The 25,528-nt window shown below is 36.6% G+C and overlaps 3 protein-coding genes across 8 annotated transcripts in view; all 3 read left to right on the forward strand.

The window, feature by feature from the left end:
• Positions 1–3,799: 3,799 nt before the first annotated feature.
• On the forward strand, positions 3,800–5,837 carry ifi30a (IFI30 lysosomal thiol reductase a). The gene is made up of 7 exons (XM_058765575.1): positions 3,800–4,013; positions 4,330–4,512; positions 4,765–4,839; positions 4,949–5,038; positions 5,112–5,264; positions 5,353–5,421; positions 5,511–5,837. Exons 1-7 carry the CDS (start codon positions 3,879–3,881, stop codon positions 5,574–5,576), a joined length of 771 nt encoding a protein of 256 aa, XP_058621558.1. The 5' UTR covers positions 3,800–3,878; the 3' UTR covers positions 5,577–5,837.
• Positions 5,838–5,964: 127 nt separating this feature from the next.
• Positions 5,965–8,972, forward strand: mpv17l2 (MPV17 mitochondrial inner membrane protein like 2). Its single transcript, XM_058765589.1, has 5 exons — positions 5,965–6,839; positions 7,032–7,193; positions 7,795–7,871; positions 7,962–8,088; positions 8,287–8,972. The coding sequence occupies exons 1-5, from the start codon at positions 6,650–6,652 to the stop codon at positions 8,346–8,348; spliced, it is 618 nt and encodes a 205-aa protein (XP_058621572.1). The 5' UTR covers positions 5,965–6,649; the 3' UTR covers positions 8,349–8,972.
• Positions 8,973–9,249: 277 nt separating this feature from the next.
• pde4ca (phosphodiesterase 4C, cAMP-specific a) overlaps positions 9,250–25,528 on the forward strand; it is a 46,911-nt gene continuing 30,632 nt past the window's right edge. For 2 of the 6 annotated variants that reach the window (XM_058753150.1, XM_058753159.1), the window contains exon 1: positions 10,048–10,184. Coding sequence is in view for 4 of the 6 variants with exons in the window: in XM_058753123.1 (XP_058609106.1) it covers positions 9,874–10,184 (311 nt within the window). In the remaining 2 variants the exon portion in view is untranslated. Of the gene's footprint in view, positions 10,185–11,358; positions 12,463–20,364; positions 20,540–25,528 lie in introns of those variants that run through there. The other 4 variants (XM_058753131.1, XM_058753123.1, XM_058753140.1 and 1 more) reach the window with 4 other exon arrangements.

Genomic DNA, 25,528 nt, shown 5'->3' on the forward strand with positions numbered 1-25,528 from the left:
AACCTAGAAACTTTAAACTAGCCTGAATTCTTTGCTTTTGACATCCTCCTTTTAGATCGATTCATTTTCGTTTATGAATCTGCCACAGACATTAAAATGAGGCAGGCTTTTGTTTTATAAGATTGTTTGTCGGTATACTCTGGTTTGTTTTGTCATATCGATAGGATGAAGTTGTTTTGCTATGATGGTGTGGAGTGGAGCAAGAACAGAGACACTGGTTATGATTCCTTGAATGTTCTGACTGACTGACGTCGGGTCATTGAGAGCACAGAGAATGAGCCAGATGTGACGAGTTTGTGTGAGATAAAGCAGTGGAGTAAAGCCTCACAATGCACTATACAAGCACATCTTGAGGTGATTTATGCGTGACAATTAATGAAGCTTGACAGCCTTTATGAGCAACCGAAATAGGTTTAGGTACACATTTTAGTTACAGGCCTGTAGTGTCAGTGTGTTTTGTTCATGCCGAAGTGGGTTTGTTCTTTGTCGTTTTTTCTTTAACTCCTTTTTAAAGAGAGACTAATTGTATGTCAATGTTTTTTTTTTTTTCCTAGAAAGGTAGTCGATTTAAAAGGCAAGTTGGAATTAAAACGTTATTAAAACCTAGAAACTTTAAACTAGCCTGAATTCTTTGCTTTTGACATCCTCCTTTTAGATCGATTCATTTTCGTTTATGAATCTGCCACAGACATTAAAATGAGGCAGGCTTTTGTTTTATAAGATTGTTTGTCGGTATACTCTGGTTTGTTTTGTCATATCGATAGGATGAAGTTGTTTTGCTATGATGGTGTGGAGTGGAGCAAGAACAGAGACACTGGTTATGATTCCTTGAATGTTCTGACTGACTGACGTCGGGTCATTGAGAGCACAGAGAATGAGCCAGATGTGACGAGTTTGTGTGAGATAAAGCAGTGGAGTAAAGCCTCACAATGCACTATACAAGCACATCTTGAGGTGATTTATGCGTGACAATTAATGAAGCTTGACAGCCTTTATGAGCAACCGAAATAGGTTTAGGTACACATTTTAGTTACAGGCCTGTAGTGTCAGTGTGTTTTGTTCATGCCGAAGTGGGTTTGTTCTTTGTCGTTTTTTTTTCTTTAACTCCTTTTTAAAGAGAGACTAATTGTATGTCAATGTTTTTTTTTTTTTCCTCATTGTAAGTAATGACCTTACAGATTCAAAGATAAGCTAGCTTGAATATCTCTCTTCCATTCAGTACAGTTACAAATGTTTACAGTATCTAATTAACCAAATAGAAGATGTATTTTCAGACATTCTCTGTCTGGTCCTGAAAGGAGTCTGTTAGACGGGGTCTCTTGTCTTTTTTTTGTGCCTCTGTTGTTTTAAACTTGAAGATTTTGTTTTCATTCTTTGTTCACTTTAAACAGTGCTCCCTCACCTCACATCATATTTTCTTCTGAATAAAAAGGAAGTTTAATATGGTCTTTTAGGTTGCAGCTGTGACCCAGAGCAGGTTTGCCAGCATTCTTCATTGATTTTTTTTTTTTTTCCCATAGCAGACACATTTTTCTTTTTCAAGTTTTAAGTTACATATAATAATAATAATAATAATAATAATAAAAGCCCAGAAGGAAAGGTTATAATAATTATACCCTGAAATCTAACTTCCTTCTATAGTCTCAGTCAGAGCAAGAACTAAAATTAGCAGTTCTTTTTTCCTCTTCCGTCTTTCTACGACAAGATATACACTGAAAAGCAAGATACAGCAGGGCCAAATGTTTAATAGACTTCTGTTTTTGTTCTATTAAACTTAGCGTATTAAATACATTTTTCATGCATGGTGGTTATGACATAACTATGAAAGCTTAGTTTGTCACAATTCTGCATTTTTTTTCCTGGCATAGCTGAGGGGGAAAAAATCGGAAATGCGAGATATAAAGTCAGACTTGAGATATATATATACTTGCAATTGTGAGGAAAAAGGAATAATTGTGAGATTTTGGAATTACTTTATTTTTTTTCCTTGGTGGAAATAAAAAACAGAATTTCGAGATATAAATTCACAATTGCAAGACGTAAAATTAGAATTTATTTCCCCTCAGAATTGTGAGAGAGATAAACAAATAAATATATAAAGTTACTCATGAGTTTCTTACAATTTAGACGTTTTTTCCTCAGAATTGCAAGAATTGTGAGAGAATTTTTTTAATATTCTTGTCCCACAGTGGAAAAAGCTTTCATACATAACCACTAATTTATCCTTTACCTCTTTAAATGATACCTTTCCGTCTTGTTTGCCCCTGAGTGCGTGAAGTAGTCTGTTGAAGATGCACACCAAAGTGCCATTAGACATGGAGGACGGGGAGCACTGTTTGTTACCCAGTATGTTTCTACTGGATGTGTGTGTGCACAAACTTTATGTACATACTTTTATTTCCTTTTACTACTTCTGTTCTCTCCAATCTGTTTTTGGGTGCAGATTTTTCAGTGTACAGTTTGCATCAGTGTTGTTTGTCTCTCAAACAGGTACACAAGCATTACAGAGATATGGCTCTTTAATAGGTAGATGGAATTATTTTTAAGACAATAAAAAGATATTGAGTCTATTGCACCTTCTTGTCTGTCGTCATCAGTTTGATCTTGTGATGTGATCCAAACAACTGTTGCTTTTACAGAGAACGTCATGCTGAAGCAGCAGAAAGTACCGTGACCCAGAAGCTTGTTGTGTCCGTTGTCTTTTGACAAACACTTTGGCGTGTGTCTTTACTTGCATTACCTGGGGGTGGAAAAATCTGAGCAAATATAGCAACGACCTAGAGAATGTTTCATTGTTTGACCAGCAGCTGGATCAGGATGGTTTTAAATATTCAAATATGCTGCCAAAGCTTTTATGTTGCTCTTCCTAAGAATATATGTTTAACGCAAAATTAAAGTGATAGTTCCTTGTTCAGTCTGTTCATGAATTAACCTATTTAATCCCAACATTTCCCCAGTGAAGGGAAATTTTCACCTATTGCATAGTCAAATGAAACAATCCACATGCCCAAAACAAGGGGAGCTAGTGGGGAATTACTAAGTGAAAATTTGCTCACTTGTTTATAAAGAATAAATATTTTTATTATTATTATCAAGCACTTATATACAATCTTTTAACTAAAGATTGAGGTCACATGAATTTAAAAAATGTGCAAAGATAAACCATTTAAAATAAACACTGTAATGTTTCATAAAAGCAAATGAAACTGGTCAATTCTGATTTTGTAATGACTTTAAATCTTTTATAATGTGGACCAATCAGGTTCTGTGTGTCTAGTGACTACTATTTTACATGTATTGTAAAATGCATATATAATACATTGTTTCCTTTTATGGAGCTTTTTGACACGGACATGGTTTTTCCAGAGCAGCAGACTGGCGTTAAACAGCTCTGTTCATGTGACTGTTTACATGTATAAAGTTCGCAGAAACAAGACGGTGCATTTTCATTTATGGGTGACTATGTAAAATGCAACTCATCTGAAAACTTCAAACTCAAAAAGTAATTTGTCACAAATGTTGCCAGCTGGGATTAACTCTTGCCATTCTAGATAATACTGTGTAATTTGTTTTATATATATATATATATATATATATATATAAATATAAATAATCCGCGAAAATGTCCAATAGGCGACTATGAAAACCGATGGTCCGTTTTTGTTTGTTTTCAGTGTAATCTTCCTCGTGATAGGGCAATAATGTTATAATAATGCCGTAATAAAAGCATTTACGGTGCAAAGTTTTGCCGGATTTTAGTGACGTCACGTAACTACACCAATCAAAATGTAGTATCGGTGCAGGAGGAACAAAGTTAAAAATGTAGGACACTCGCTCATTTTCATTCAGGGATCAAGGCAAGCTGGTGGACGGGAATCATGATCGGCTTTAAACTGTCTGTGCTGCTCTTCGCTGTATGTTCGCTGAGTGAATGCAGCGGTAGGTTTGTTAACTCCTGCAAGTATCCACCTTCACAATGGTGCGACTCTCGAGACATTGCAGCCGAATGTGGGGTAAGTGACTCGTGCGTCAAAACAAAACTTACGACTTCGTCCTTACATTTCATAGCATGAAACGATTAGATGTGTTTTATTATCATTCTTTTTAATCAATAATTTTACTAGCAAGAAAAAGAAAAAACTACACTGGCTACTGGCTACACTGGATATGCAAATCGTCCTGACGTAATATTTACGCTTCTCGTTTTATGCTTTCCACTGTCTGGGAAATCCCTACGTTTTTTTTTTGGCAGTTTTGGGCATGAAGGTGGCAGACGCCCAATTAGCGTAAACGAAACTGAGCGCTTCCCTTTATTCTCTTCTTTCTTAGGTGCTGGAACAGTGCATGAAGTTTAATGAAACAAAGCCCAACGCTGACCTGGTCACTGTGAGCCTGTACTATGAGTCTCTGTGTCCTGGATGCAGAGAGTTTCTTGTACTGCAGCTCGTGCCAACCTTCCTTATGTTGCAGGACATTATGAATATTGAGCTGGTTCCATTTGGAAATGCACAGGTATATTTACACTCCCAACTCTTGCTCAGACAATGTACCTCTGTACAGACATCATATTCCTTCTATACACATTATATGACTAGCGTCTATCGCTATTTGCACTTAAGATGTAATCAAGATGATATTTACTTTTGTTCACACCTTGGGAACAGTTTTACCACAATTTGCACAGTGTAAACAGCAACCTATTTCTTTTACACATAGTAAAAGTAAACATAATAATGAATGTTAAAATGTTGTTCATAATAATAGGAGAAAGAAGATCAAGGGAAGTATACCTTCGTTTGTCAGCACGGAGAGAATGAATGTCTAGGTAACATGATTGAGGTGAGGTTTTGTCACTTATTTCACCCCTAAAGCATTTTAAAGAAGATTGAAGACATGTTGTTTAGAGCTCTTGTAATAGAGGTATTATAATTGTAATCTTTTCTATCAGACCTGCATGTTGAATACATTAGGAGCGAAGGCTGTTCTAGTTATTTTCTGCATGGAGTCAGGAGAAGATGTGCTGAAAGCTGCCCAGAATGTAAGTGGTCATCTATTATTATTTATTGTAACCCCTGCTGCAATGCGACGCTAATCTGTACCTCTTATCTCAGTGTCTTGGAGTCTATTTTCCTGATACCACATGGGATTCAATCATGACGTGTGTGAAGGGAGATGAGGGCAACAAATTAATGCATCAAAATGCACTGAAAACAAATGCTCTGAAACCCCCTCATGAATATGTGCCTTGGATAACTATTAATGGAGTAAGGACAAGTATTTGTTTATTTACAAGGAAAAAGTTTTTTGATCAGTGTTTCCTGGTAACTAAATGGCACAATGTTGTTCCTGCAGGAACACACAGAAGATCTTCAGAATAAAGCTATGAGTTCTCTCTTCAATCTTGTGTGCAGCTTGTACAAGGTTTGTTTGCAAACCTATTTGTGTTTATGATCATTTCAGTGTTTTATCTTGTCAATCACATGACGTCTTCATTCTTTTTGTTCATATAGGGTGGCAAACCAGCTGCTTGTGGTCAAGGGTTGAAGGAGAAAACCAACAGTTACTGCATGAACTAATCAATCACTGTGATAACAGCACTACTCGTGTCAGGAATGGAGACAATGTATGAAACACAAGTGCATACATGCTGCAATGTTTTTTAATTGTAATCATTTTTTTGTTGTTGTTTTTATGTTTGTATGTACATGAAAGCCCAATTTTGAACATGGGTTTCTGCTGCAAACTACAACTGCTGACAACCATATTTTTATAGTCACATTTTAAACCGTTTTGTATGCATAGACAGAATTAAAAAGCAAATTTCCATTACCTTTTAATTGCTTGTTGTGTTAATGATTTTTAAGGAAACATTGCTAAAGTGGACTTTACTCAAGAGGAATGCTTCTTCAATGGTTTCACATTTTTGCTTATCATTAACCTGAGTTCTATATTATTTTGACCTACAAAGTGAAAATACTTTGGGTTTTAAATATAACAGCTAAACTAATAATAAATAGTAGTAGTGAGCAGTAGTCTGTTTTCAAACAGAGTGAAGTATTTTACTCTTCTTTAAAAGTACTTTTCAAGTGTCTGTAATTTATCAGAGCGATTTTCTTTATAACACTTTACTTCACAACATTCCAAAGCACAATATTGTACTTTTTACTGCACTGCGTTTCATATTAAATATACTTATATTTAATACTTAATTACATTAGAAATCTAGTACTCGTCTTAGGTATTCTATAGTCTTTGGGTCAAAGTGTTGTTGCGCCGTTCTGCGCACGTTGACGCAATCTTGACGCTATTGAGCGCAACGCCATTACGCACGTGACTCGTCGCCGGCTCCTGCAGGCTGTTTCGAGCTCCGCTGGTTATATGAATGAAATCTACAGATGAAAATGTGTTGGAGGAATAATTGCAGTTTAAGTTAGGCAAAGGACAATTTGGGGATATCGGAACAACTCTGTTTTATATATCTGAGAGTATTAAGGAAGATGCTTTCCTTTCAATTTTAAGTTAGCAACTCTTTTCAATATTTACCATATTGTTTGCGTATCTTATGCCATTTGTCCTGGAGCAAACAGACAGAAGTTGCGAATGAAGTCGTCGGAATCTTGAGAGGAATATAAGTTAAATCGGCCTAAACATGATATCTCGTCAGAGTAAGGATTTCCTCGTAAGGATCGCCGGTTACTGGAAGCCGCTTTTCAGGGGCAGATTTCTGATCGTAACAAACACGGTGAGCTGCGGAGGGATGTTAGCAGCGGGAGATTTCCTCCAGCAGACTCGCGAGACGCGAAGGACACCCGGCCGAACACGTGACTGGACGCGTACAGGTGACAACTAAACAAACGAGCAAATGATTTTACCAAATAAAGTTTGGCTTGTTAAAATGAGCTAATATTTGTAATACGTGTGCTATTGGGTGATTACATAAAACTTTTATTTTTAAATGGTATCGTGTGAATATCCTGTCAGGAGAAGTAACGCGAGATTTCTTAACACTCGCGGTGTTGCGCCCCCTATAGGTTGTATGTTTGCGGTCGGATGCTCTATGGGCCCTTTCCTGCATTATTGGTACCTGTGGCTGGACAAATACTTTGTAGGCAATGGCATTAAGAATGTCTGCAAGAAAGTGCTTACTGATCAGCTGGTCGCATCGCCAGCACTGGGGGCCTGGTACTTTCTGGGTGAGATCTTGCTGCTGATTTCCATTCAGAAGTTCATAGTCTCCACTTTTATTACAACTACACTACCTGTCAAAGTTTGCAATAATTAAGTTGTAATTATTAATGATCTTATAATTAAGATTTTTATATTTAATGTTTTTGAACGTCCATGCAAAAAATGGCTACACTTATTTGATTAAAAATACTGTTAAAATGGTCGAATATTATTGTGTGAATATTATTACAATTTAAAAACTATTTCTCTAACATGTTTGCATGTTAGAATTATTTTTTTAAGGATCTACATGACACTGAAAACTAGAGTAATGGCTGCTGAAAATTCAGCTTTGCCATCACAGGAATAAATTACATTTTAAAATATATTAACATTGAAAACAGTTGTTTAATATTGCAATAATATAATGTTTTACTGTATTTTTAATGAAATACAGAATTGGGTGAGATTTTGTTCAAAACATTCAAAATCTTAATTATTTCTTTAATGTAAATTTTACAGTAGTAAGGCATAATGTTTTTAAGATTTATAATGTAAGAAAATAATGTCGGAATATTACACCTGCTTGCTTGCTTATTCATTTTATGTATTTATTTATTTATGAAGGTATGGGTATGATGGAGGGTCACACTTTTTCTGAGGCACAAGCAGAATTCAGAGACAAATTCTGGGAGTTTTACAAGGTATGTTGCAATGATAAGCATATGTCCTTAGTTCATCCTTGGTTAACCAATAGTTCACTGCTGACGTTTCATAACATACTTCTTTTTTAGGCAGATTGGTGTGTTTGGCCAGCAGCTCAAATGATAAACTTCTACTTCTTGCCACCCAAGTTTCGTGTCCTTTATGTGAATATAATTACTCTGGGATGGGACACTTACCTCTCCTACCTCAAACACAGTAAGAAAGTTTGCACATGGCATCACATAATAATACATTTGTGAGAATTACTTAAGAAAGATTATATAATTAATAATATAGTCTTGGAGGTAAAGGTTTATTTAACTCCTGGCAAGATAAAAAAATAATGTGACACACTCTTCTCCGGGGTGTAAGCTTCCTTGTAACAGGTGATGAATGACGTTTGTGTTTTTCCAGGAGACCGAGTTTTAAACATTGAACAGACACAGAAGCTGAGTGAGCAGCCTGAAGATGACTGAAGAAAAGGGAATATTTCAAACCACAGCTTCAATCATGAAAAAATAATTAAATCTTATTTTCCAAGACTGTTAATGGACAACATTCTGTTTTTAAATATCATATAATACAATTTTATCCAGCAATGCCAGGTACATTGCACATTGTGCCATTGGAATTTTGTTTTTATTGTTTTGAATAATTTAAATAGTATTGAAAAATTAAATAATTGTAAACAAATGTATTTGTCCAAAATCTGTATATTTTTGACATGTATAGGGCAGTTTATAAAATCACACTGTTTACATTATATTCTTAAATATTTTATAGTTTTACTTTACTGTAAGAAGTAATATTTTCAGTTTGGTCAAACATGTTTATAATAACAATAGTGTGCCAATATTATTTTCATATACATTGGAGAAATGCTGTAACATGCTGCACAGGCAGTAATGTTACTATTGATTGTTACTATTATGTTCATAAATGGCCTTTACATGTAAATTTTAACTAATTAATTTAGTTTTTGTAATTATACATTCTATGCATTGGATAGAACTTTTGATCTCTGCTTTGTGAAACTGCCTGAATTTATGATTATTTAATGGAAGAAAATAAAATTATTTTTGTGTGTGTTGAATATTACCATAAACTAGAATGAGTTAACTTTTTTATACGTTAGAACTTGAACTTTGAGGTTGAATCCAAATATAAAAGCACTTTTGTTCATCTATCAAGGCTTCCATCTTTCAGTGGTATATGACAGTTGTTGACGGCACGTGACGTGCTCTGCAGTCAGCACAGACAAACCTGCTGAGTGAGAGTGACAGGACACTGCTCGCCTTCATAGGGGCTTCCAAACTATGATAAAACAGGTGTTCTGGCAGGATGTTCTCACAAACCATTTGCTTCTGAGCTATAAAGGTTACTTGCCACAGGCTAGAAAAACAAACTTTTTTGGAAGAGACCAAAATGTGCTTAAAAATTATATTTGTGAAATGACACATTCTTTGAAGAAAAACACAATACATCTTACCAGATCTTCTCAGTTTTAGTGGTAAGTGTTGTTATCCGCACATTTGAACCGTTCTTTATTAAACTAGCTGTTTTGAGTATTATTTGTTGACTGGAGCTTAGTGTTTCTTATCTTTGTCATTTAACTGTATAGTCCCGTAGAAAGTATTTTTCCAGGCACCTGAAAAAGTTGAGATTCTAGTTTCTGAATAGATTTATTGTTGTTTATCACAAACTATTTTCAGAGTTGCCTCCCATTTTAACAATATGAAGAGAAGCTCTTCTTTGAAGTCTTTCTGGACATCAGAGGTGGGTTATATCAGTTCATCAGTGCTCACAGTCATCCTGTCTGGTTGGATTCTCAATAGATTCACTGTTACCATGCAAATCACCAATTTTTCATAGAAGTGCACACTATCATTAGGTATTATATGGTATTATTAAAATAAAAACAAACTAAAAGGAAATACCTCAATTTGGCTGTTTAACAATATATAATATTATTCATTTATGTTACTTTAATAGTAAGTAATTATGTCAGTATTAGCCTTCACCTGTCTTCTGTGCTGTTCTAGACAGAGATTAGGCTATGTCTCGGTGCAGATTATTTACCTTCTCTGTTTAATTCAGAGGGAATGGGACACTGTGAACCAGCAAGGCCTGCCCGGATCCAAATCCATGCCCATTCACCGCACAGTTAAGAGGACATTTTCAGGGGTCCTCCAGCTTCCCCGTCTGTCCCGCCGGCTCTCGGTTCAGGGAGATTCAGAGAGCACCCCCCGCAAGGCCACCTTCTGCCTCGGCGTCGCCAATGGCCTGGAGTCCGACATTTTTCAAAATTCGTGGTAAACTGCTCTTTTGTCTTCTAACGGCACTTTGTATGACTTTTAATGTTAACCAGTGATTTAACGTTAGTTTTTTAATTTTGGGTAGTGACGACGTGCTTTGTACAGTTTGCGATGAATGAGGAAAATCTTGTTTTTATCGTCTGTTGTAAACAGGTAGGCCTACAAGTCAAGGGTTAAACGAACTTTATACTAAAACAGATTTTAGTTGATAACCTAATACCACATGACCGATCGTCATGTACCTGTTTTCAAAATAGTGGCTTCAAGTCAGCAACTTTAGACGGAGCGGGAGCACTTACTGTGTATGTTGTTTCTTGACTAATATAAGATATAAAACTTATAATTTCACTAAATGTGCAGTGAGCTACATTAGTTCTGTAATAATAGTTCTTAAATGCATATACTTCCATTTTTCAATAATTGATGTGGTGTCCAGAGACATAAATTGTTTTGCATGGAAACAGAAGAGGGAGCCATTGTTCCCTAAAGACCAGGAAAATACCTCTGACAAGAAAACGGACAAAAAGTCATAAACAGTTAGTAAATGTGCAGGACAGGTACGCATTATGAACTTTTTGTTTTAATTATTTACCAAACTATAACCGTTGAGGTAACTTAGTGACATCGTTAAGATATAAAAGTAAGTCATGAGAGAAGGAGGGCTGTCACATTCTTTATTCACCAGATTAATTTCTGTTCATGATTTGTTATTTAATTATAAAAAAACAAACATGTAGCTACAAACTAAGTTTTGTTTCTACTGCCATAAAACGTTTAAAATACCAAGGGTTAAAACCTGATGCATTTTCCCTACAGTGGCTTTCAAAAGTATTTAAAATGTCACACTTAAAATGACTGAATGTCATTAACACAGTGGTTGTTACGATTCTCTTTTAAGAAGTCTCTTATGCTCACCAAGGCTACAAAACAGTAATATTGTGAAATATTACAGTTGAAAATATAATGAAAAATATAGGCTAATTTATTCCTGTAAAATTCAGCAATTTATTTAGTTGTACAATATTTTTGTGGAAATCATGATACCTTTTTTTTCAGGATTCTTTGATGAATAGAAAGTTCAAAAGAACAAAATTGATTTGAAATAGAACATTTTGTAACATTATAAATGTCTTTACAGACACTTTCGATCAATTTAATCCATCCTCACTAGAAGTATTAATTTCTTTTTTAGAGAAAAAAATCTTATTGACCACAAATATAGTGTAGGCTATAATGTTTTAAAGAAATGGAAACCTGAACAAAATTAAAATGAAGAGTTTTATTTTTTATTGTAAAGTTTTAATAAAGGGTCTAATGTTTTGCTTTGTAATGCAACAGACATAAGTAAGTGCCTCTAAAGTATTCAAAACCTTTTCTGGGGTCATTGCATGCGTATTGTTTTTGCGTACACAATCCGGCAGTCAAAGGATCACAGGGAACCTTTTCCCCTCTGATAATCAAAGCCCATGGGGCCCGTGATAGAGGGCCATCGTGACATGAGCCATGCTCTCTGTCTGACTTTATCTGACTTTGCTTTTTATAGTCAGAGCTTTCATGTGACTTCTCCTGGTAAACCTAGAGCATGTGAAAGGCATACGCATTTCTCGGAGGAAATCTGAACACTGCAATCGGCTCTGCGTTGCGCCGCTGGTGCATTGGCTTTTCTGCGCGCCAGGGGACTGGAACAGGAAGTCATTACAGACCAGTAAACACTGGACCTCGCTCGCTAATAGTCTTAATGTGGAGGTGGGGCCACTTAGTGAGCTCTATCATGGAGTCCACTCATTGTAAATCACACTGCCATATTTAGTCTGTTGGAGGGAAGTCTTACAAGTTATGTAAACAAAGCGAGTTCACCAGAGGAGATATTCCATCACTATGATGGCTGGCTCCATTAATGCGCCTGTGATCTCTGAAGCAAGGCTGGATTTCTCAGCTCTAGCGAAGGGTGAGAGATGTAGACTGTGGTTTTTGTGTTGAGAAAGCAGTGCGAGCAAGCAACTTATGCCACGACTAGACACTTGTTTTGCCAGTTGTGAAGACACAGGAACTCTGCTGTCATGAGCGACGTGCTGTCAGAGAGTTCAGAAGAGGAGAGACCTCAGAGGCCCTCGCATCTCAAGCTGAAGGGGAACTCTCCCACCGGCTCCCCCAAAATGTCTCCGCGGGACTCTCCTCGGAGTTCGCCCCGCAACTCGCCTCTGCTCTTCCGCAGGCTGATGATGAACCGCAGCATTGCTTTGCAGAGACGCTTCACTTTGGCTCACACTCCAAGGTAGGATCCAAATCTCTCTGAATCGTTCATTTAGCCTCTTGCTTTGGAGGCTTGCTTCAAAAACACACACAGGAGTCTTGTGGCACAGGCATCTACGTAACAACACATCACAAGGCGAATTTTGTGGCTGCTTGAGACATTCACCCCCCTCATCCAGAATTTGTATTGATGCTAACACTTCTAGCTACAATAATAATCACTATAATCAAGGAGGTGGTTTGTCTGCTGTGTGGAAGCATAAAAAGATGTCTTTGTTTGTGAGGATGTCTTGACCTGAGGTAGTTATTGTCAGCCTATCTCAACAGTGATCAAATGAACTGCTTTTTTGCACGTAGTTATACTGGTTCTGTCTGTTAAGCCCAGTAAAGTCCAACCTAGTACAGAATAAATTAGCTCTAAACATCAGGCTTTGTTCTGCATTATTTGTATAAATGCATGTATACATTCACACAGACTGCACTGCTGGAGGCAAAAATAGTGATCCTCATTTTATAGTGAAATAATTTTATTTAATGTTATTTTGTTGAATATTTTCAGTTATCTGCCAAAACATTTTTACAGTGTAGTTTTTGGACATTGATAGAACTAAGTCAGCATTGCAAATAACACTTGTTAGGTTGTCAGTGTGGTTTGCAAGTTCTGTAATTTGTCGCCTTTCATGTCTGACAGTTGTTTTTTACACTACCTTTCAAAAGTTTGGGGTCAGTAAGATTTCAAATGTTTTTGAAAGAAGTTTCTTATGCTCACCAAAGATTTTATTTGCATTTATTTGGTCAAAAATACGATTTATGCTTCTTTTTTTTTTTTTTTTTTGTATTATTACAAATTAAAATAAGTGGTCTATTTTAATATATTAAAATATATAATTTATTCCTGTGATGCAACGCTGAATTTTCAGCATCATTACTCCAGTCTTCAGTGTCACATGATCCTTCAGAAATCACGATCATGATCAATTCTTATGATCAGTGTTGAAAACAGTGGTGCTTAATAGTTTTGTACAAACTGTTATACTTTTTTTTTTTTCCAGAAATCTTTTGTAATAATGTAAATGTGTTTATTGGTCAATGTGGTTATTTTTGATCAATTTAATGTGTCCTTACTGAATAAAAGTATGAATTTCTTTTAAAAGATCTTGCTGATCCTAAATCTTTAAATGGTACTGTGTGCTACCTCTAATGCTACGTAATAGATATTTCAGCAAAGATGATCATTCTTTCTTTCTTTCTTTTTTTGACCTTCAAAACATCCTTAATTTGAGAATCACGCGATTCAAACCATTATATAATTGCTGGGTTTTGAAGATTGACATGAACAAAACCAGTTAAAACCCTTAAAACTGGCCTTTTGGAAGCCGGTGCCAAAACCCATCTCTAACGCCTGTGCTTTTGACATGTTACAGCCTCTGTTTTGAGCTGTTTCTGTGTCTGTTAAACTTCCAAGATTTGAGGAAGTCAGGGCCTGACAACACTGTAAACATCCCCAGCCATACACGCACATGCAGTAAATGTTGAGAAATCATTCAGTGGAGCTCAGTGGAGGTGTTATACTTGAAAACTGTGAAATAGACATTACTTCAGATATTTATTAACCGATCACAGTTATCAAGTATTTTGCCAAGAGGTGACCAGTGAACTCAGAAGTTGTTTATCAGAGAATAAATCTGCTAGAGAACTGTTTCAGCTGAAATGTTTAAACACAGGTCACCGTGTTCATGTCAGCTGGTTTGTGTGATGTAAGTGGAAAGAGTCAATCTGTCGTCTGTCTAATGGACGCTCTTGGCTCGGTGAACAGTGGAAGTCCACACAGGTCAAATGTGACTTTTAAAGCTGAAACGATCTTTCTTGTGTGTGTCAAGGTTTTGGGAGAAAGAAAGAAACAGGCTGTTGGAGAATTATGGCAGGATGGTGAAGGAACAGGAACGATTAAACAAGCCATATCTCTGTCAGAATACTCTCCGCAAGAGATGAAGCAAATCGACTTTATTTAACATTAGTGTCAGGAACTTTAAAGTGTTTTTAACAGAATGTTACAGGGTTGCAATAACAGGAGATCTGTTTGCTCCAAGAAGTCCTTCCACAGAGTGGTAATGTGTCTTCAGAAGCTTTTCTGGTTCTTAATTCAAGAAGTCTGCTATAGAGATTAACGCATCTCACCGTGGCAAATATTTTGACCCATGAATCCCTCAATATTTAGTAAGCTGATTCTGTGCTACGCTGCACTTACAAAGCATGTGAGTTCAATAAAGTAACATAATCTGAACTGTGGGTTTTTTAGAGAAGAAATGTAACTTCCCCTGAGTCTCTACCACCTTGTTTATTTAGTAAAGGTTTTTGACAACCAGAATTCAAAGGGTGTGTCATTGTAACAGCTTCCTCTGCGTTAACAGCTTTTCAGAGATGCTAGATGTGTTTTGCATTCGGAACTTGTTTGTAAAGCTCACGCTGCTCTTGACGTTCTTCTTAAGCGTTATGCTGTCATGTAGGGATGTAACGATTCACTCAACTCACGATTCGATTCGATTCACGATTTTGAGTTCACGATTCGATTCACGATTTAAAAATATATATATTTTACAAAATGAGATTTAAGACAAATTATGAATTAAATGTGTCCTTTTATTATTGCTTGGACAAAATGCAGCATGTTTCTTTGTGAAATTGAAATATAACACCATAATAATGTACTAATATAGCACTTGCATATTATTGCTCTTTTGTTGGTTTTGATTGCTTCTATTCTCCTCATTTGTAAGCCGCTTGGGATAAAAGCCTCTGCTAAATAACAAAATTTAAATATAATGTAAATGTAAATAACAAAACAAATTGAAATTTTAAAACAAGCTCCAAATCAAATAAATAAGTAACACAAATAAAAGAAATCTCTTCATATAAACAAAATAAGGCTTTGTCTGTGCTCTTTCCATTTAAAATTAGAGGCAACCACTGCATTTTAATCATGATACAAACAAAGATTCTGCATACATGCAACATGAGCAGTTTTTAATCTAAATTAGACTGTATAATTTCGAAATTTGAAGCAAAACCAGAATGGTCTGACTTCAGCTTTGTGAAACTACTGTATACATAAAAAATATTTGCACGAAACAGAAACAGCAGACGAGCTGAATGAGACGCAGATTCACTCTCACTCTCTGCCAGCAGGTGGTTCTTTAAGCGTTTCCTTGGTTTCCGCTGTAAACAAAGCAGCGCTGCACTTATGATCTTTAATATACATTATATAGAGGCAAGATGAAAAGAAAAAATACTATCTAAACTTTTCTAAAGACAGTAAGTTCCCTCACACTTACATTCATATAAACTCCTACCCCTAATTGAATCGCGGGTTTTTTTTTTTTTTTTTTTTTTTTAGCATCTCACATATAGGAATCGATTTTCAACTGGCTAGCGGTTAATCGTTACATCCCTACTGTCATGTGCTGATCTGCCTCTCAAGACTGTTTGGCTAATAACAACCTGAATTTAAGCGCCTGCAGCAGCCCTCACCTCCCTCATCCTCGCCTCACCCATAAACAGATCAACTAAATCTTTGTCTCTTCTCTCCTCTTGTCACTTACAGGCTGCAAAATCATCTGCACGTATTTTTGCAAACATATAAAGACTGTAGGTTCTTTTGTAGTAGGGTAGTCAACAAATAACAACTTTGTGTGTTTAGGTTAAAATGTAATACTAAAAAAATAGCTGCAAGCAGCGATTACCAGGGTCCAAGTGCTTTAAAAGGCATTAAAGCACATATATATATATAAAAAAAGACATTACATATTATTTAGTAAGCCTGTAATCACCTAAATCAGTGATTTATAAAAGCATTGTTGGCAAATCCAGGTAATTTACCATAGAAATATGATGGGGTTTTTTTTACATTTATGACTGTTATAGCACCAGCTGTGGTCCGATCTATCTAAAACTTTGCAGGCTTGTTTAAAATCACTTGTCACATGTCCTTACCAGGTTTTGTCAAGTTTTGAGTTTTCGTTTAGGCTTTATAGGCTTTTGGGTATATTTGGACAGGCCCCATTTCTAAACAACCCCGTTAACAGCTTCCCAAAGGGTAAATTCCAACATTTTTTTTAATTTTTTTTTGATAATTATTGATTTAGAGAGCTCAGAGAATTGTACTGCAGTGTTTTTTCCAGATTGAGCAAAAAACCTAGGACTAGTTCGCAAAAGTAATTTTTTACATTTCCTCAATCATAACGGTTTGATTGACAGCAGTCGTTCTAGAGGCAAAGTTGATCTGAATGAAGAGGTCTATCGTGTGATACCAATATCGTGTGTTTGCGAAAAACCACACGATATACAATTGTTTATAAACTTGAAAAATGCGATATCGCCCACCAGTGGCTGATTTCTTTCAAATTTCTCACAGACCTTTAGGGCTGTGGGTCAATCTGAGTTTTGTTCCCATTGACCTCTGTTAACCTTGTCTAATAGGTTTTTAGATTCAGCTCTTACATACGCATTGTGAGTTTGGAGAAGATATCTCATTCCGTTGAAAGGTTATAGCCATTTTAGTAAAGGCAGCCCTGCCCCTTTCGAACATTTTGGCGTCCCTTTGCGACGGAGAGTCGAAAGTTAAACTTTTTTTGATAATTATTAATATTCATTCTCCAGAGAATTTTAACTGGTTTGGTTCTGATCGGGCGAAAAACCTACGGCTAGTTTGCAAAAGTAAGTTTTTCAAAAAATGCAAAATACCTGAAAATTTCACCTGGGTGATGCACAAATCCGAGGCATGCATTTTGTCTGGCGTGAGCCAAGGATTCCGACGACATAAGACACTTGAGTACTTTCGGTTTCTGTAGTGCCCCCGTCAGGCCAATTGGGGCGAGCCTTGGTGATGTTATAGGCCAGGGGTGTCAAACTCAATTCCTGGAGGGCCGGAGCACTGCAGAGTTTAGCTCCAACCCTAATTAAACACACCTGATCCAGCTAATCACATCCTTCAGGCTTATTTGAAAAATACATGGTTTGTTTGTTGGAGCAGGATTGGAACTAAACTCTGCAGGGCTGCGGCCCTCCAGGAACTGAGTTTGACACCCCTCTTGTTGGCGGTGTGAGTACTATCATCCCTCCAAGTTTCAAGTCTACAACTTACAGTTTAGTCTGCCCGATCAATTTTACGTGGAGATTGCTGATCCTTGGCCATTCTAACAATTACAATAGGGTTTCAGCGCTACGCACTTGAACCCCTAAGTATCCAAACTGCTATGTAGGGTAATGGGATGGTGGAGCTTATCCCAGCATGTCAGGCCATTATTATATTAAATTTAATGTTATTTTATAGAAAATGCCACTTAAAACTGTTTTAGAGAATAAAAAGTATGTCACACTGCAGGCATTTTAGGACAGATTTTTTTAAATGAATGCTGATTATTCTTATTCAGTTTTTCTTATTCTATTCTTATTCTATGTGGAGGCATGCAAGACTGGATAAATAAACAATGGAAATAGTATAGTATAAATTTTGAATTTATATTTAGGGTAAAATGTATTTGCAGTTCATAATAAGGATAGTTCTTCTGCAGGACTATTTCCACATTTGCCTAAATTACTAAAAAATAGATAATTTCGGTTTATGGACAAAATACAAGAGAAATGTATAATACAGTAGAACATAGTATAGCATAGTATAGATTTTTAATTTATATTTTTTAGGGTAATATGTATTTACAGTTCATAATAAGGATGGTCAGACTGCAGTACTATTTCCATATTAACCCGAATTACTAAAAAATAGATTATTTATGTTTATGGACAAATTATAAGAGAAAAAAATAAATAAAAGGAAAGTGCCAGTAATATATCAAGTCAACTGCTCAGTAGGAGCTTCTTTTGTACCTTTTGTAGTAGTAAAAGGTATTTCGTATCCACTAGAGGGTAGAGCTGAGTGACTTTCTGATCTCTCCCATCACTTGACATTCTTGTCATTTTGTACTTATGACTTCGCATTAAATTTTCTAATATTATTTTGTTCTTTTAATATAGACCATCCAAACCACTGTTATCTCAGTTAATATAAAGACTACACACAACGTTTTATATTCTACATAATTTATGCTGGAAACATTTTTCCTGTCATAATTATTAACACACACAAAAAGAAAAAAAAAAAAAAAAGATTAATATTTATTTATTTATTTATGCAAAGTCCAAAAAATTCAGTTTAGGATGTTGAGCCGCTGTGTTTTTTTTTTTTTTTCTTTCAGATTTGCTTTATACAACATTAGGAAGATCAGGCCCTTTCTTTCAGAACATGCAACACAACTCCTTGTTCAAGCTCTTGTTTTGTCCAGACTGGACTATTGCAATGCTCTCTTTGGCAGGTCTTCCAGCCAGTTCCATCAAACCTCTACAATTAATCCGAAATGCCGCTGCAAGATTAATCTTTAATGAGCCGAAAAGAACGCACGTCACATCTCTGTTCATCAATTTGCACTGGCTACCAATAGCTGCTGGCATAAAATTCAAGGCATTAATGTTTGCCTACAAAAGCACCACTGGCTCTGCACCCCTTTGATGTGCCCTCTAGAAGCTTGCGTTCTGCAAGTGAACGACACATTATTGTTCATCCCAAAGAGGCACAAAATCACTCTCACAGACTTTTTCATTAACTGTTCCCTCCTGGTGGAATGACCTGCCCAACTCATCTGAGCAGCTGAATCCTTAGCCATCTTCAAGAATCAGCTAAAAACACATCTCTTCCATCTTTATTTGACCCTCTAACTCTAGAACTCTCTATTCTAATTCTGTTTCATCTATCTGTCTTCTTTGTATCTATTAGTCTTCTTTATATCTATCTGACACTCTAAAATTAGCTTTTTTAATTCTATCTACTTGTTTTCTTTATAAAAAAACTTGCAACGTGTACTGCGTTTGGATAACCGAGTCTTGTCGTAGCGCTTGCATATTGTTGTTGTTTTGTTGGTTTTGATTGCTTCTATTGTCCTCATTTATAAGTCGCTTTGGATAAAAGCGTCTGCTAAATAACTAAATGTAAATGTAAATGTGTGTGCTTACTACCTACCTTTATGTATTGGATTTAGCCACACACAGTGTCATTATTTGGCTGCAGGCAGGGTCCAGTTAGTGTTGAATTTGGAAACAGGCCAGTGATGTGCAGGACTCAGGTTATTACTTTTAGAGCACTTGAAGACGGTAAAGTAGCAAGCTGCAGATGTCGAGCCTCATTTCAGAACGCACAACCGACCCCTGAAAAATACCTTATATACACATGCAACAGTGCTACAGAGTTTCTCTCTCTGTGTCCCTCTCTCCCCTTCCCTCCACCCTCTATCTTTTTGTCTGTCTCTCTCTCTCTTTCTCTCTCTCTCTATCAAAGGCTGGTTGTTTCAGGCCAGAGTTTAGTTTCAGGGCTTTGGATTCAGAGAATGGCACCAGGAGGCTGGATGGAACGGCACACTCTGTGGAGCATCTGATGGGATTATGAGCCTCTCAACTCCTTTTTGGAGCTTTTCCCCGCAGATTTTCAGACTTTTATGCAACTAATAAAATATCAGCAAATACTTTTGATGTTTAGGAGCATACTTTTTTGTTAGGCTCATTTTTTCCCCGTTATGCTCTTCCTTTAAGGACGTTGTGCTATTCGGCAAGGCGAACTTAAGAGTGTCGCGATTTCCCAAAGACTTTCATCCAGGACTTGCTGCACTGTAGAGGCTATGGTGGGCCTTTATGCTGGCGATATAGTGGATTTTTTAAGTTGATATCAAGTTTGAGCACCCAGCTGAACTGGCATCCGTGTTACTATTATTTTTACTCTGTCAAATTTTTGTTCATCAAGACTGTCTCAGCATTATGTTTTTCAGTGGATGGAGACACTGGACGCATAATGGACATGAGATCAAAACAAGAAATATTCTGAGGTGTTGCTTTTAGTTCTGTCACATCCTCGCTGTCCAAAATCGGACACAGTTTCCGAATTTTAACTATAGTATTCAAAAGTTAACGTAACCCTCTATCACAATGAGTAAAGACCTTCGTTTCCCCAGGAAGACAGTGCAGATGAACTATTCAACACGGCGACACTCGTGCATTGGGTATGTATAAGCAGCATTAAATTGAGTTGGTCATATGCTAAAATGAGTTTTAAAGCTTCATTTTTAAAATTTAACTGATTATATAATGCCCTTGGTGGAACTTTGCCAGGTTTTCAGAGCAAAAAACAGTGTCTGTGTTGCACCATGTCATTGTCCCTTGTAATTTTTGCTGTGTTGATGAGCACTTGGACACTTGGAAATAACTACAGAATTTACAGTCTGCGTGAATCAAGTGCTCAGTCCTGGTAGGTTTTTCTTGTGTAAGAATGTCTTGAAGCAAACCAGTCGACTGGATTTCTGACATCGCTAACATAAGCTCTGAAATGATGAGTGCACCTTCTAGTGGAGAGAGCTGCTCTGGAGTTATTTAGACCTCCCTCTTCCTCTGCAAGCACTGTTATACATAGTATGACAGTGTTTAAGTAGGCAGAGAACAGCGCTGGCTGTTATGTGATGTGTTGTGTAGCTGCTATATCTGTGGCCTGGACAGCCTGAGGCCAATAGAGGTAGAGAATCGATGGTTCAGCCAGTGTCTGTTGATGTTCGCCTGTAGCTGGAATGTATAGACACTGTGAGCTTACGCACACGGTATCCTCTGTACTATCCAGCATGCCTGGAATTACCTAACGTAAATTCTGTGTGAGTTACGCTCTTGTACCTTTACAGTATGTAGAGTGTATGCTGTTTAAAATCGTCAAATTCAAACACATGCACAGTAGGTGTCACTCTACATTGTGAGAATGAATAGCCTACATTAAAAAAAACATGCGAAAGATAAAAAGAAATTAATTCTATCTAGCAAGGGCACATTAAATTGATCAAAAATGACAGTAAAGGTAATTTATAATGTTACAAAAATTTCCATTTCGAATAAATGCTGTTCTTTTGAACGCTCTATTCATCAGAGAATCCTGAAAAAAATGTATCACAGCTGTTTCCACTTAATATTGAGCAGCACAACTGTTATTTAAATTGATAATTTAAAAAATGTTTCTTGAGCACCAAATCAGCATACCAAAATGATTTCTAATGGATCATGTGATACTGAAGACTGGAGTAATTGGCTGCTGAAAATTCAGCTATGCATCACAGGAATAAATTGTATTTTACAATATATTGAACCAGAAACAGAAAACAGTTATTTGAAATTGTAATAATATTTCACAATACTGTTTAATGTATTTTTGAACAAATAAATGCAGCCATGGTAAACTTTAACAAACAAACAAACAAAAAAAAAACAACAACCCCTTTTTCAAAAATTACAGACCCCAAACTTCTGCATGCTTTAATGTTATTTGCTCATTTTACTAATCAGACCGATGGTGATAACTTTAAAAAGTCACATTTATCGGCTGATACCAATATCAGATGTCATTAGTTGAAGATTACAGTGAAGGCACTGGTGATCACAGCCGCTATGTGCAGAGATTTTATTGGTAAGTCTGAGTGGTATTTATCTCTTGTAAAGTAGATTCATTTGAGCCTCCTTGAAACACTGCCACTCTTCAATCTATGGCTCTCTAAAGGACCTGTCACAACTCCGCACAGCTTATCACAGTGTTACACTGTTTACAAGAGAGGCTTTTCATTTAGAGACAACACTCTTACTCTCCACGTGACTCAGACAAAGCTGTGACTTGTTTCCTAGATGCATATCACCACAATAGCCATTTAAAGCAGAGCAAGCAGTGTTGTAGAGCATCAGCATTGAAATAGAGGACTGGATATCTATCTCATCATTTATCACATTTGTATCACCTGTAGAGCACCAACTAGTGATGAACGCTTTCAAAACATTGCTTCATGAGGATTCAAAAGCCTTTGAGAATGTTTTGTTTCAGATTAGTGTTCTGCATGTCATTTCAGGAAACGCCGCTTTGTTACATCATTCTATTTTGAAACTTCCCTTATGAAAAATAACCATGGTTTTACTACAAATAAAACCAAAAAACCATTGTTACTATAGTTGGTAACCACAAATTAACCATGGTTTTGCTACAAACCGTAGTTTAACCATGGAATTTGTAGTAAAACTGTGATTATACAAATGGTAATAATACGCCAAAAAAAAACAAAAAACCATTTACACTGTTTTGACCAATAGGTGTCACTAGTGTGCAGTGTGTAAAATTTTGCGAAGTAATTGGTTAAGAGTTTCCCACCGACTGAGAGCTAGATACATCCATCTAGTGATTTGTGTTGCATTCAATTATTTAATTTCATACAACAGTTAGTTCCACTTAAGCTGACTTTTTCAGCGACTCTTTTTACAAGTTACATTGTTATGCCAGTAGTTTGAGTGAGTCATTGAATCATTCTTCTAAACGATTATGCAAAACACTGATTCATTCGGGAACGTTGTTTGTTCCTCAGAGATGCCAACACATCTGTGGTGATTTCATTTGGAGCTATTTTCAGTGGCAAAAAAACAAAACAAAGTAATTGCTAATACTAAATTGTAAGTTATTCAGTATTATTGAGCAGTTGTATAAAAGCAATTTCCCGTTGTGACTAATTTTAAGATATTTATGTTTTAGGGTCGACTGCACTTGAGCCTTGCCTTTTTTCGTATTCGTCATCCTTTCCCATCAAAATGCATGCACTGTAAAACCCGATAAGTTAAGAATACTCAAAACATTTGAGGAAATGAACTCAATTTTTTTAAGTTAGTAGAGCTTAAAGATTTTATGACAAGTGGGGCGGGGCTGAGAGCCATGGGAGCCAATTCAAACCACAGGATCTACTCTTCACCACAACGGTAACGCTACAAAACCAACATGACAGAAATCTATGTAAATCTTAACATAACACAACATTTAAGTACTAACTTGTGTCTCTCTATGTTAATCTTGTGCAAAAACGCACAAAATAACACTTAATTTCTGCATTTATTTTCCTTGTTGTCTGATGCAAAGCATGCTGGGAACTAGAAAACGCAATCATTTTAAGTTCACCTTACTACAACAACATTTTGAGTTTACAGAACTTATTTCAATTAAGTCTAATGAACTTTCATTATTATTTGAGTGAAATTAACTCATTTCATTTCATTTTTTCAGTTCGGTTTTACAGTGTGCTACAGATGCAAAAATGCAGAAAATCGAACCTGATCCGAATTTTTTATGACGGACGATAGTTTCGGAGGCAATGTGTAAATGTGATTGACACAACGTGAGGTCGTATTTACCTTATTATGTAGTTAGTTGGTAATGTGACATTGTAAAGAAACACGTTCCTCTGCACATATGCATTTTTCATTACTTGTGCATGCCTATAGATTGAAAATGTAATAAGCATGCACAGGACATCACTTTTTTCAAAAAAATAAGGATTTTGTAGTTTAAATGGAGACAATAACGGTATCATTTTCAAAAACCTGCACTGAAACCCTTTTTTAAAAAGTTTGTGTTTTTAGGCCCCCAAAACTCTTAGCCCCGTTTATCACTCGCTGACAGGTTTTGCAAAATCACCAACAAATGCCAAATCGGTGCTTGTTCACGCGAGTGACAATCACACACTGTGAATTATCAAAGACGTGATCTGAGAGAATCGTGAAATATTTGGCACACTAAATATCTGGATCTGTTGGTGATTCCAAATCCTGCTGTGTGAAATGAGTTCTGACTGAAAAATACATCAGCGGTGACCTACAGCCAATGAGAGAGCAAGATTCATGGTAGCTGGAAGTTCGGGGAGTAGTTTTGACCACAGTATTAGCAAGCATGGCTTCAGTTCTGAGAAAGGCTCCAAGAAATTTACCATTTTAATAACTTGAGTTATTCCGTCTGGCGACCAGACAGAGTTGTCGGAGATTCTTCCTATTGTAAAGTCATCTTCAAGTTTTTAGAATGACATTTAGACAGAAAAAAGCATTAGAAAGGCAGCACAGAATGAAAATGTGAATGGCCTCTGTCTGAGAATGACAAACTGAGCTAAAACTCAGAATTACATAATATTGGATATGTATTGCATTGTATCTCAGACCCTCAGTTTTTAAAGCTGTTGAGGTTGCAGCTTCTTCATTGCACTGGCTCAGCAAATAACTGATATCACATATTAGAGTAGCACCTTGTTGAGTCGTTCTAAATTGATGTCGAAAGTGAAAGTCAAGTGAGGTGAACCAATCACAGGACAACAGTGTCACTATCCAGCGGACCCAAAAATAAAACCTCAGAGCTCAGAATAGTCGATAGGCGCTGATGCTGTGACAGGAGTCGCTGTGCGTCACTGTTCTGCTCCATATTTTAAGCATGGCTGCTTTCCCCAATGACTCCCACCGCTCATTGATCTGTCAGCCTCTCTCACTGATGATGGGAGCGCTGCCAACCCCTCTGCCCTTTCTCCATTAGAAACCAGCTATCTAATAGAGGATGTCAGAGCAGGTTTTTTTTACCCAGCTGTTTTTGGAAATCTGTTACTGTGCTTTTAGATTATAGGCTGGTGACATCTACTGGTGAAATTATGTAACTGCGAAAATTACATATCAGATTATTTGAAGTAATGATTTGCTTGTGGGAATAGAGCTTCAAAGGTGATCCATCCCATCTTAAACTATTCTAAGCTGGTTTGCTGGTCTTAAATGGTCAGACCAGCTGAAGTGTCCAAAACCTCTCTAAAATCAGTAGCATGGAAATGTACCATGTTGGTATATATATATATATATATATATATATATATATATAAAAAGGTATTGCCATTTGGCACAGTCGGTCTACCACATGGCAGTACTGTAACCCATTTAAGAGAAGGGGAAGGTGGGCTGAAGTCTGGGGTTGGTTTATGTGATCTTCCAGATGGTTACTTGTAGTACATGTCGCACCAGCAGGGGATGCAATGGTCTAATGTAAATGCATTGAGGACACACTGAGGAAGGCCTTTGAGCCGAAACGTTTGTGTCTTTGTCCTACTGGTGATAAATGTAGAATAAAACGAAAAGAAAAGACTGTTTCATGTGAGTGCGGATCATGGTTTTGTATAATAAGTGAT

The sequence above is a fragment of the Onychostoma macrolepis genome, chromosome 02 (genome assembly GCF_012432095.1).
Source record: "Onychostoma macrolepis isolate SWU-2019 chromosome 02, ASM1243209v1, whole genome shotgun sequence".
Classification (NCBI taxonomy): Eukaryota; Metazoa; Chordata; class Actinopteri; order Cypriniformes; family Cyprinidae; genus Onychostoma; species Onychostoma macrolepis.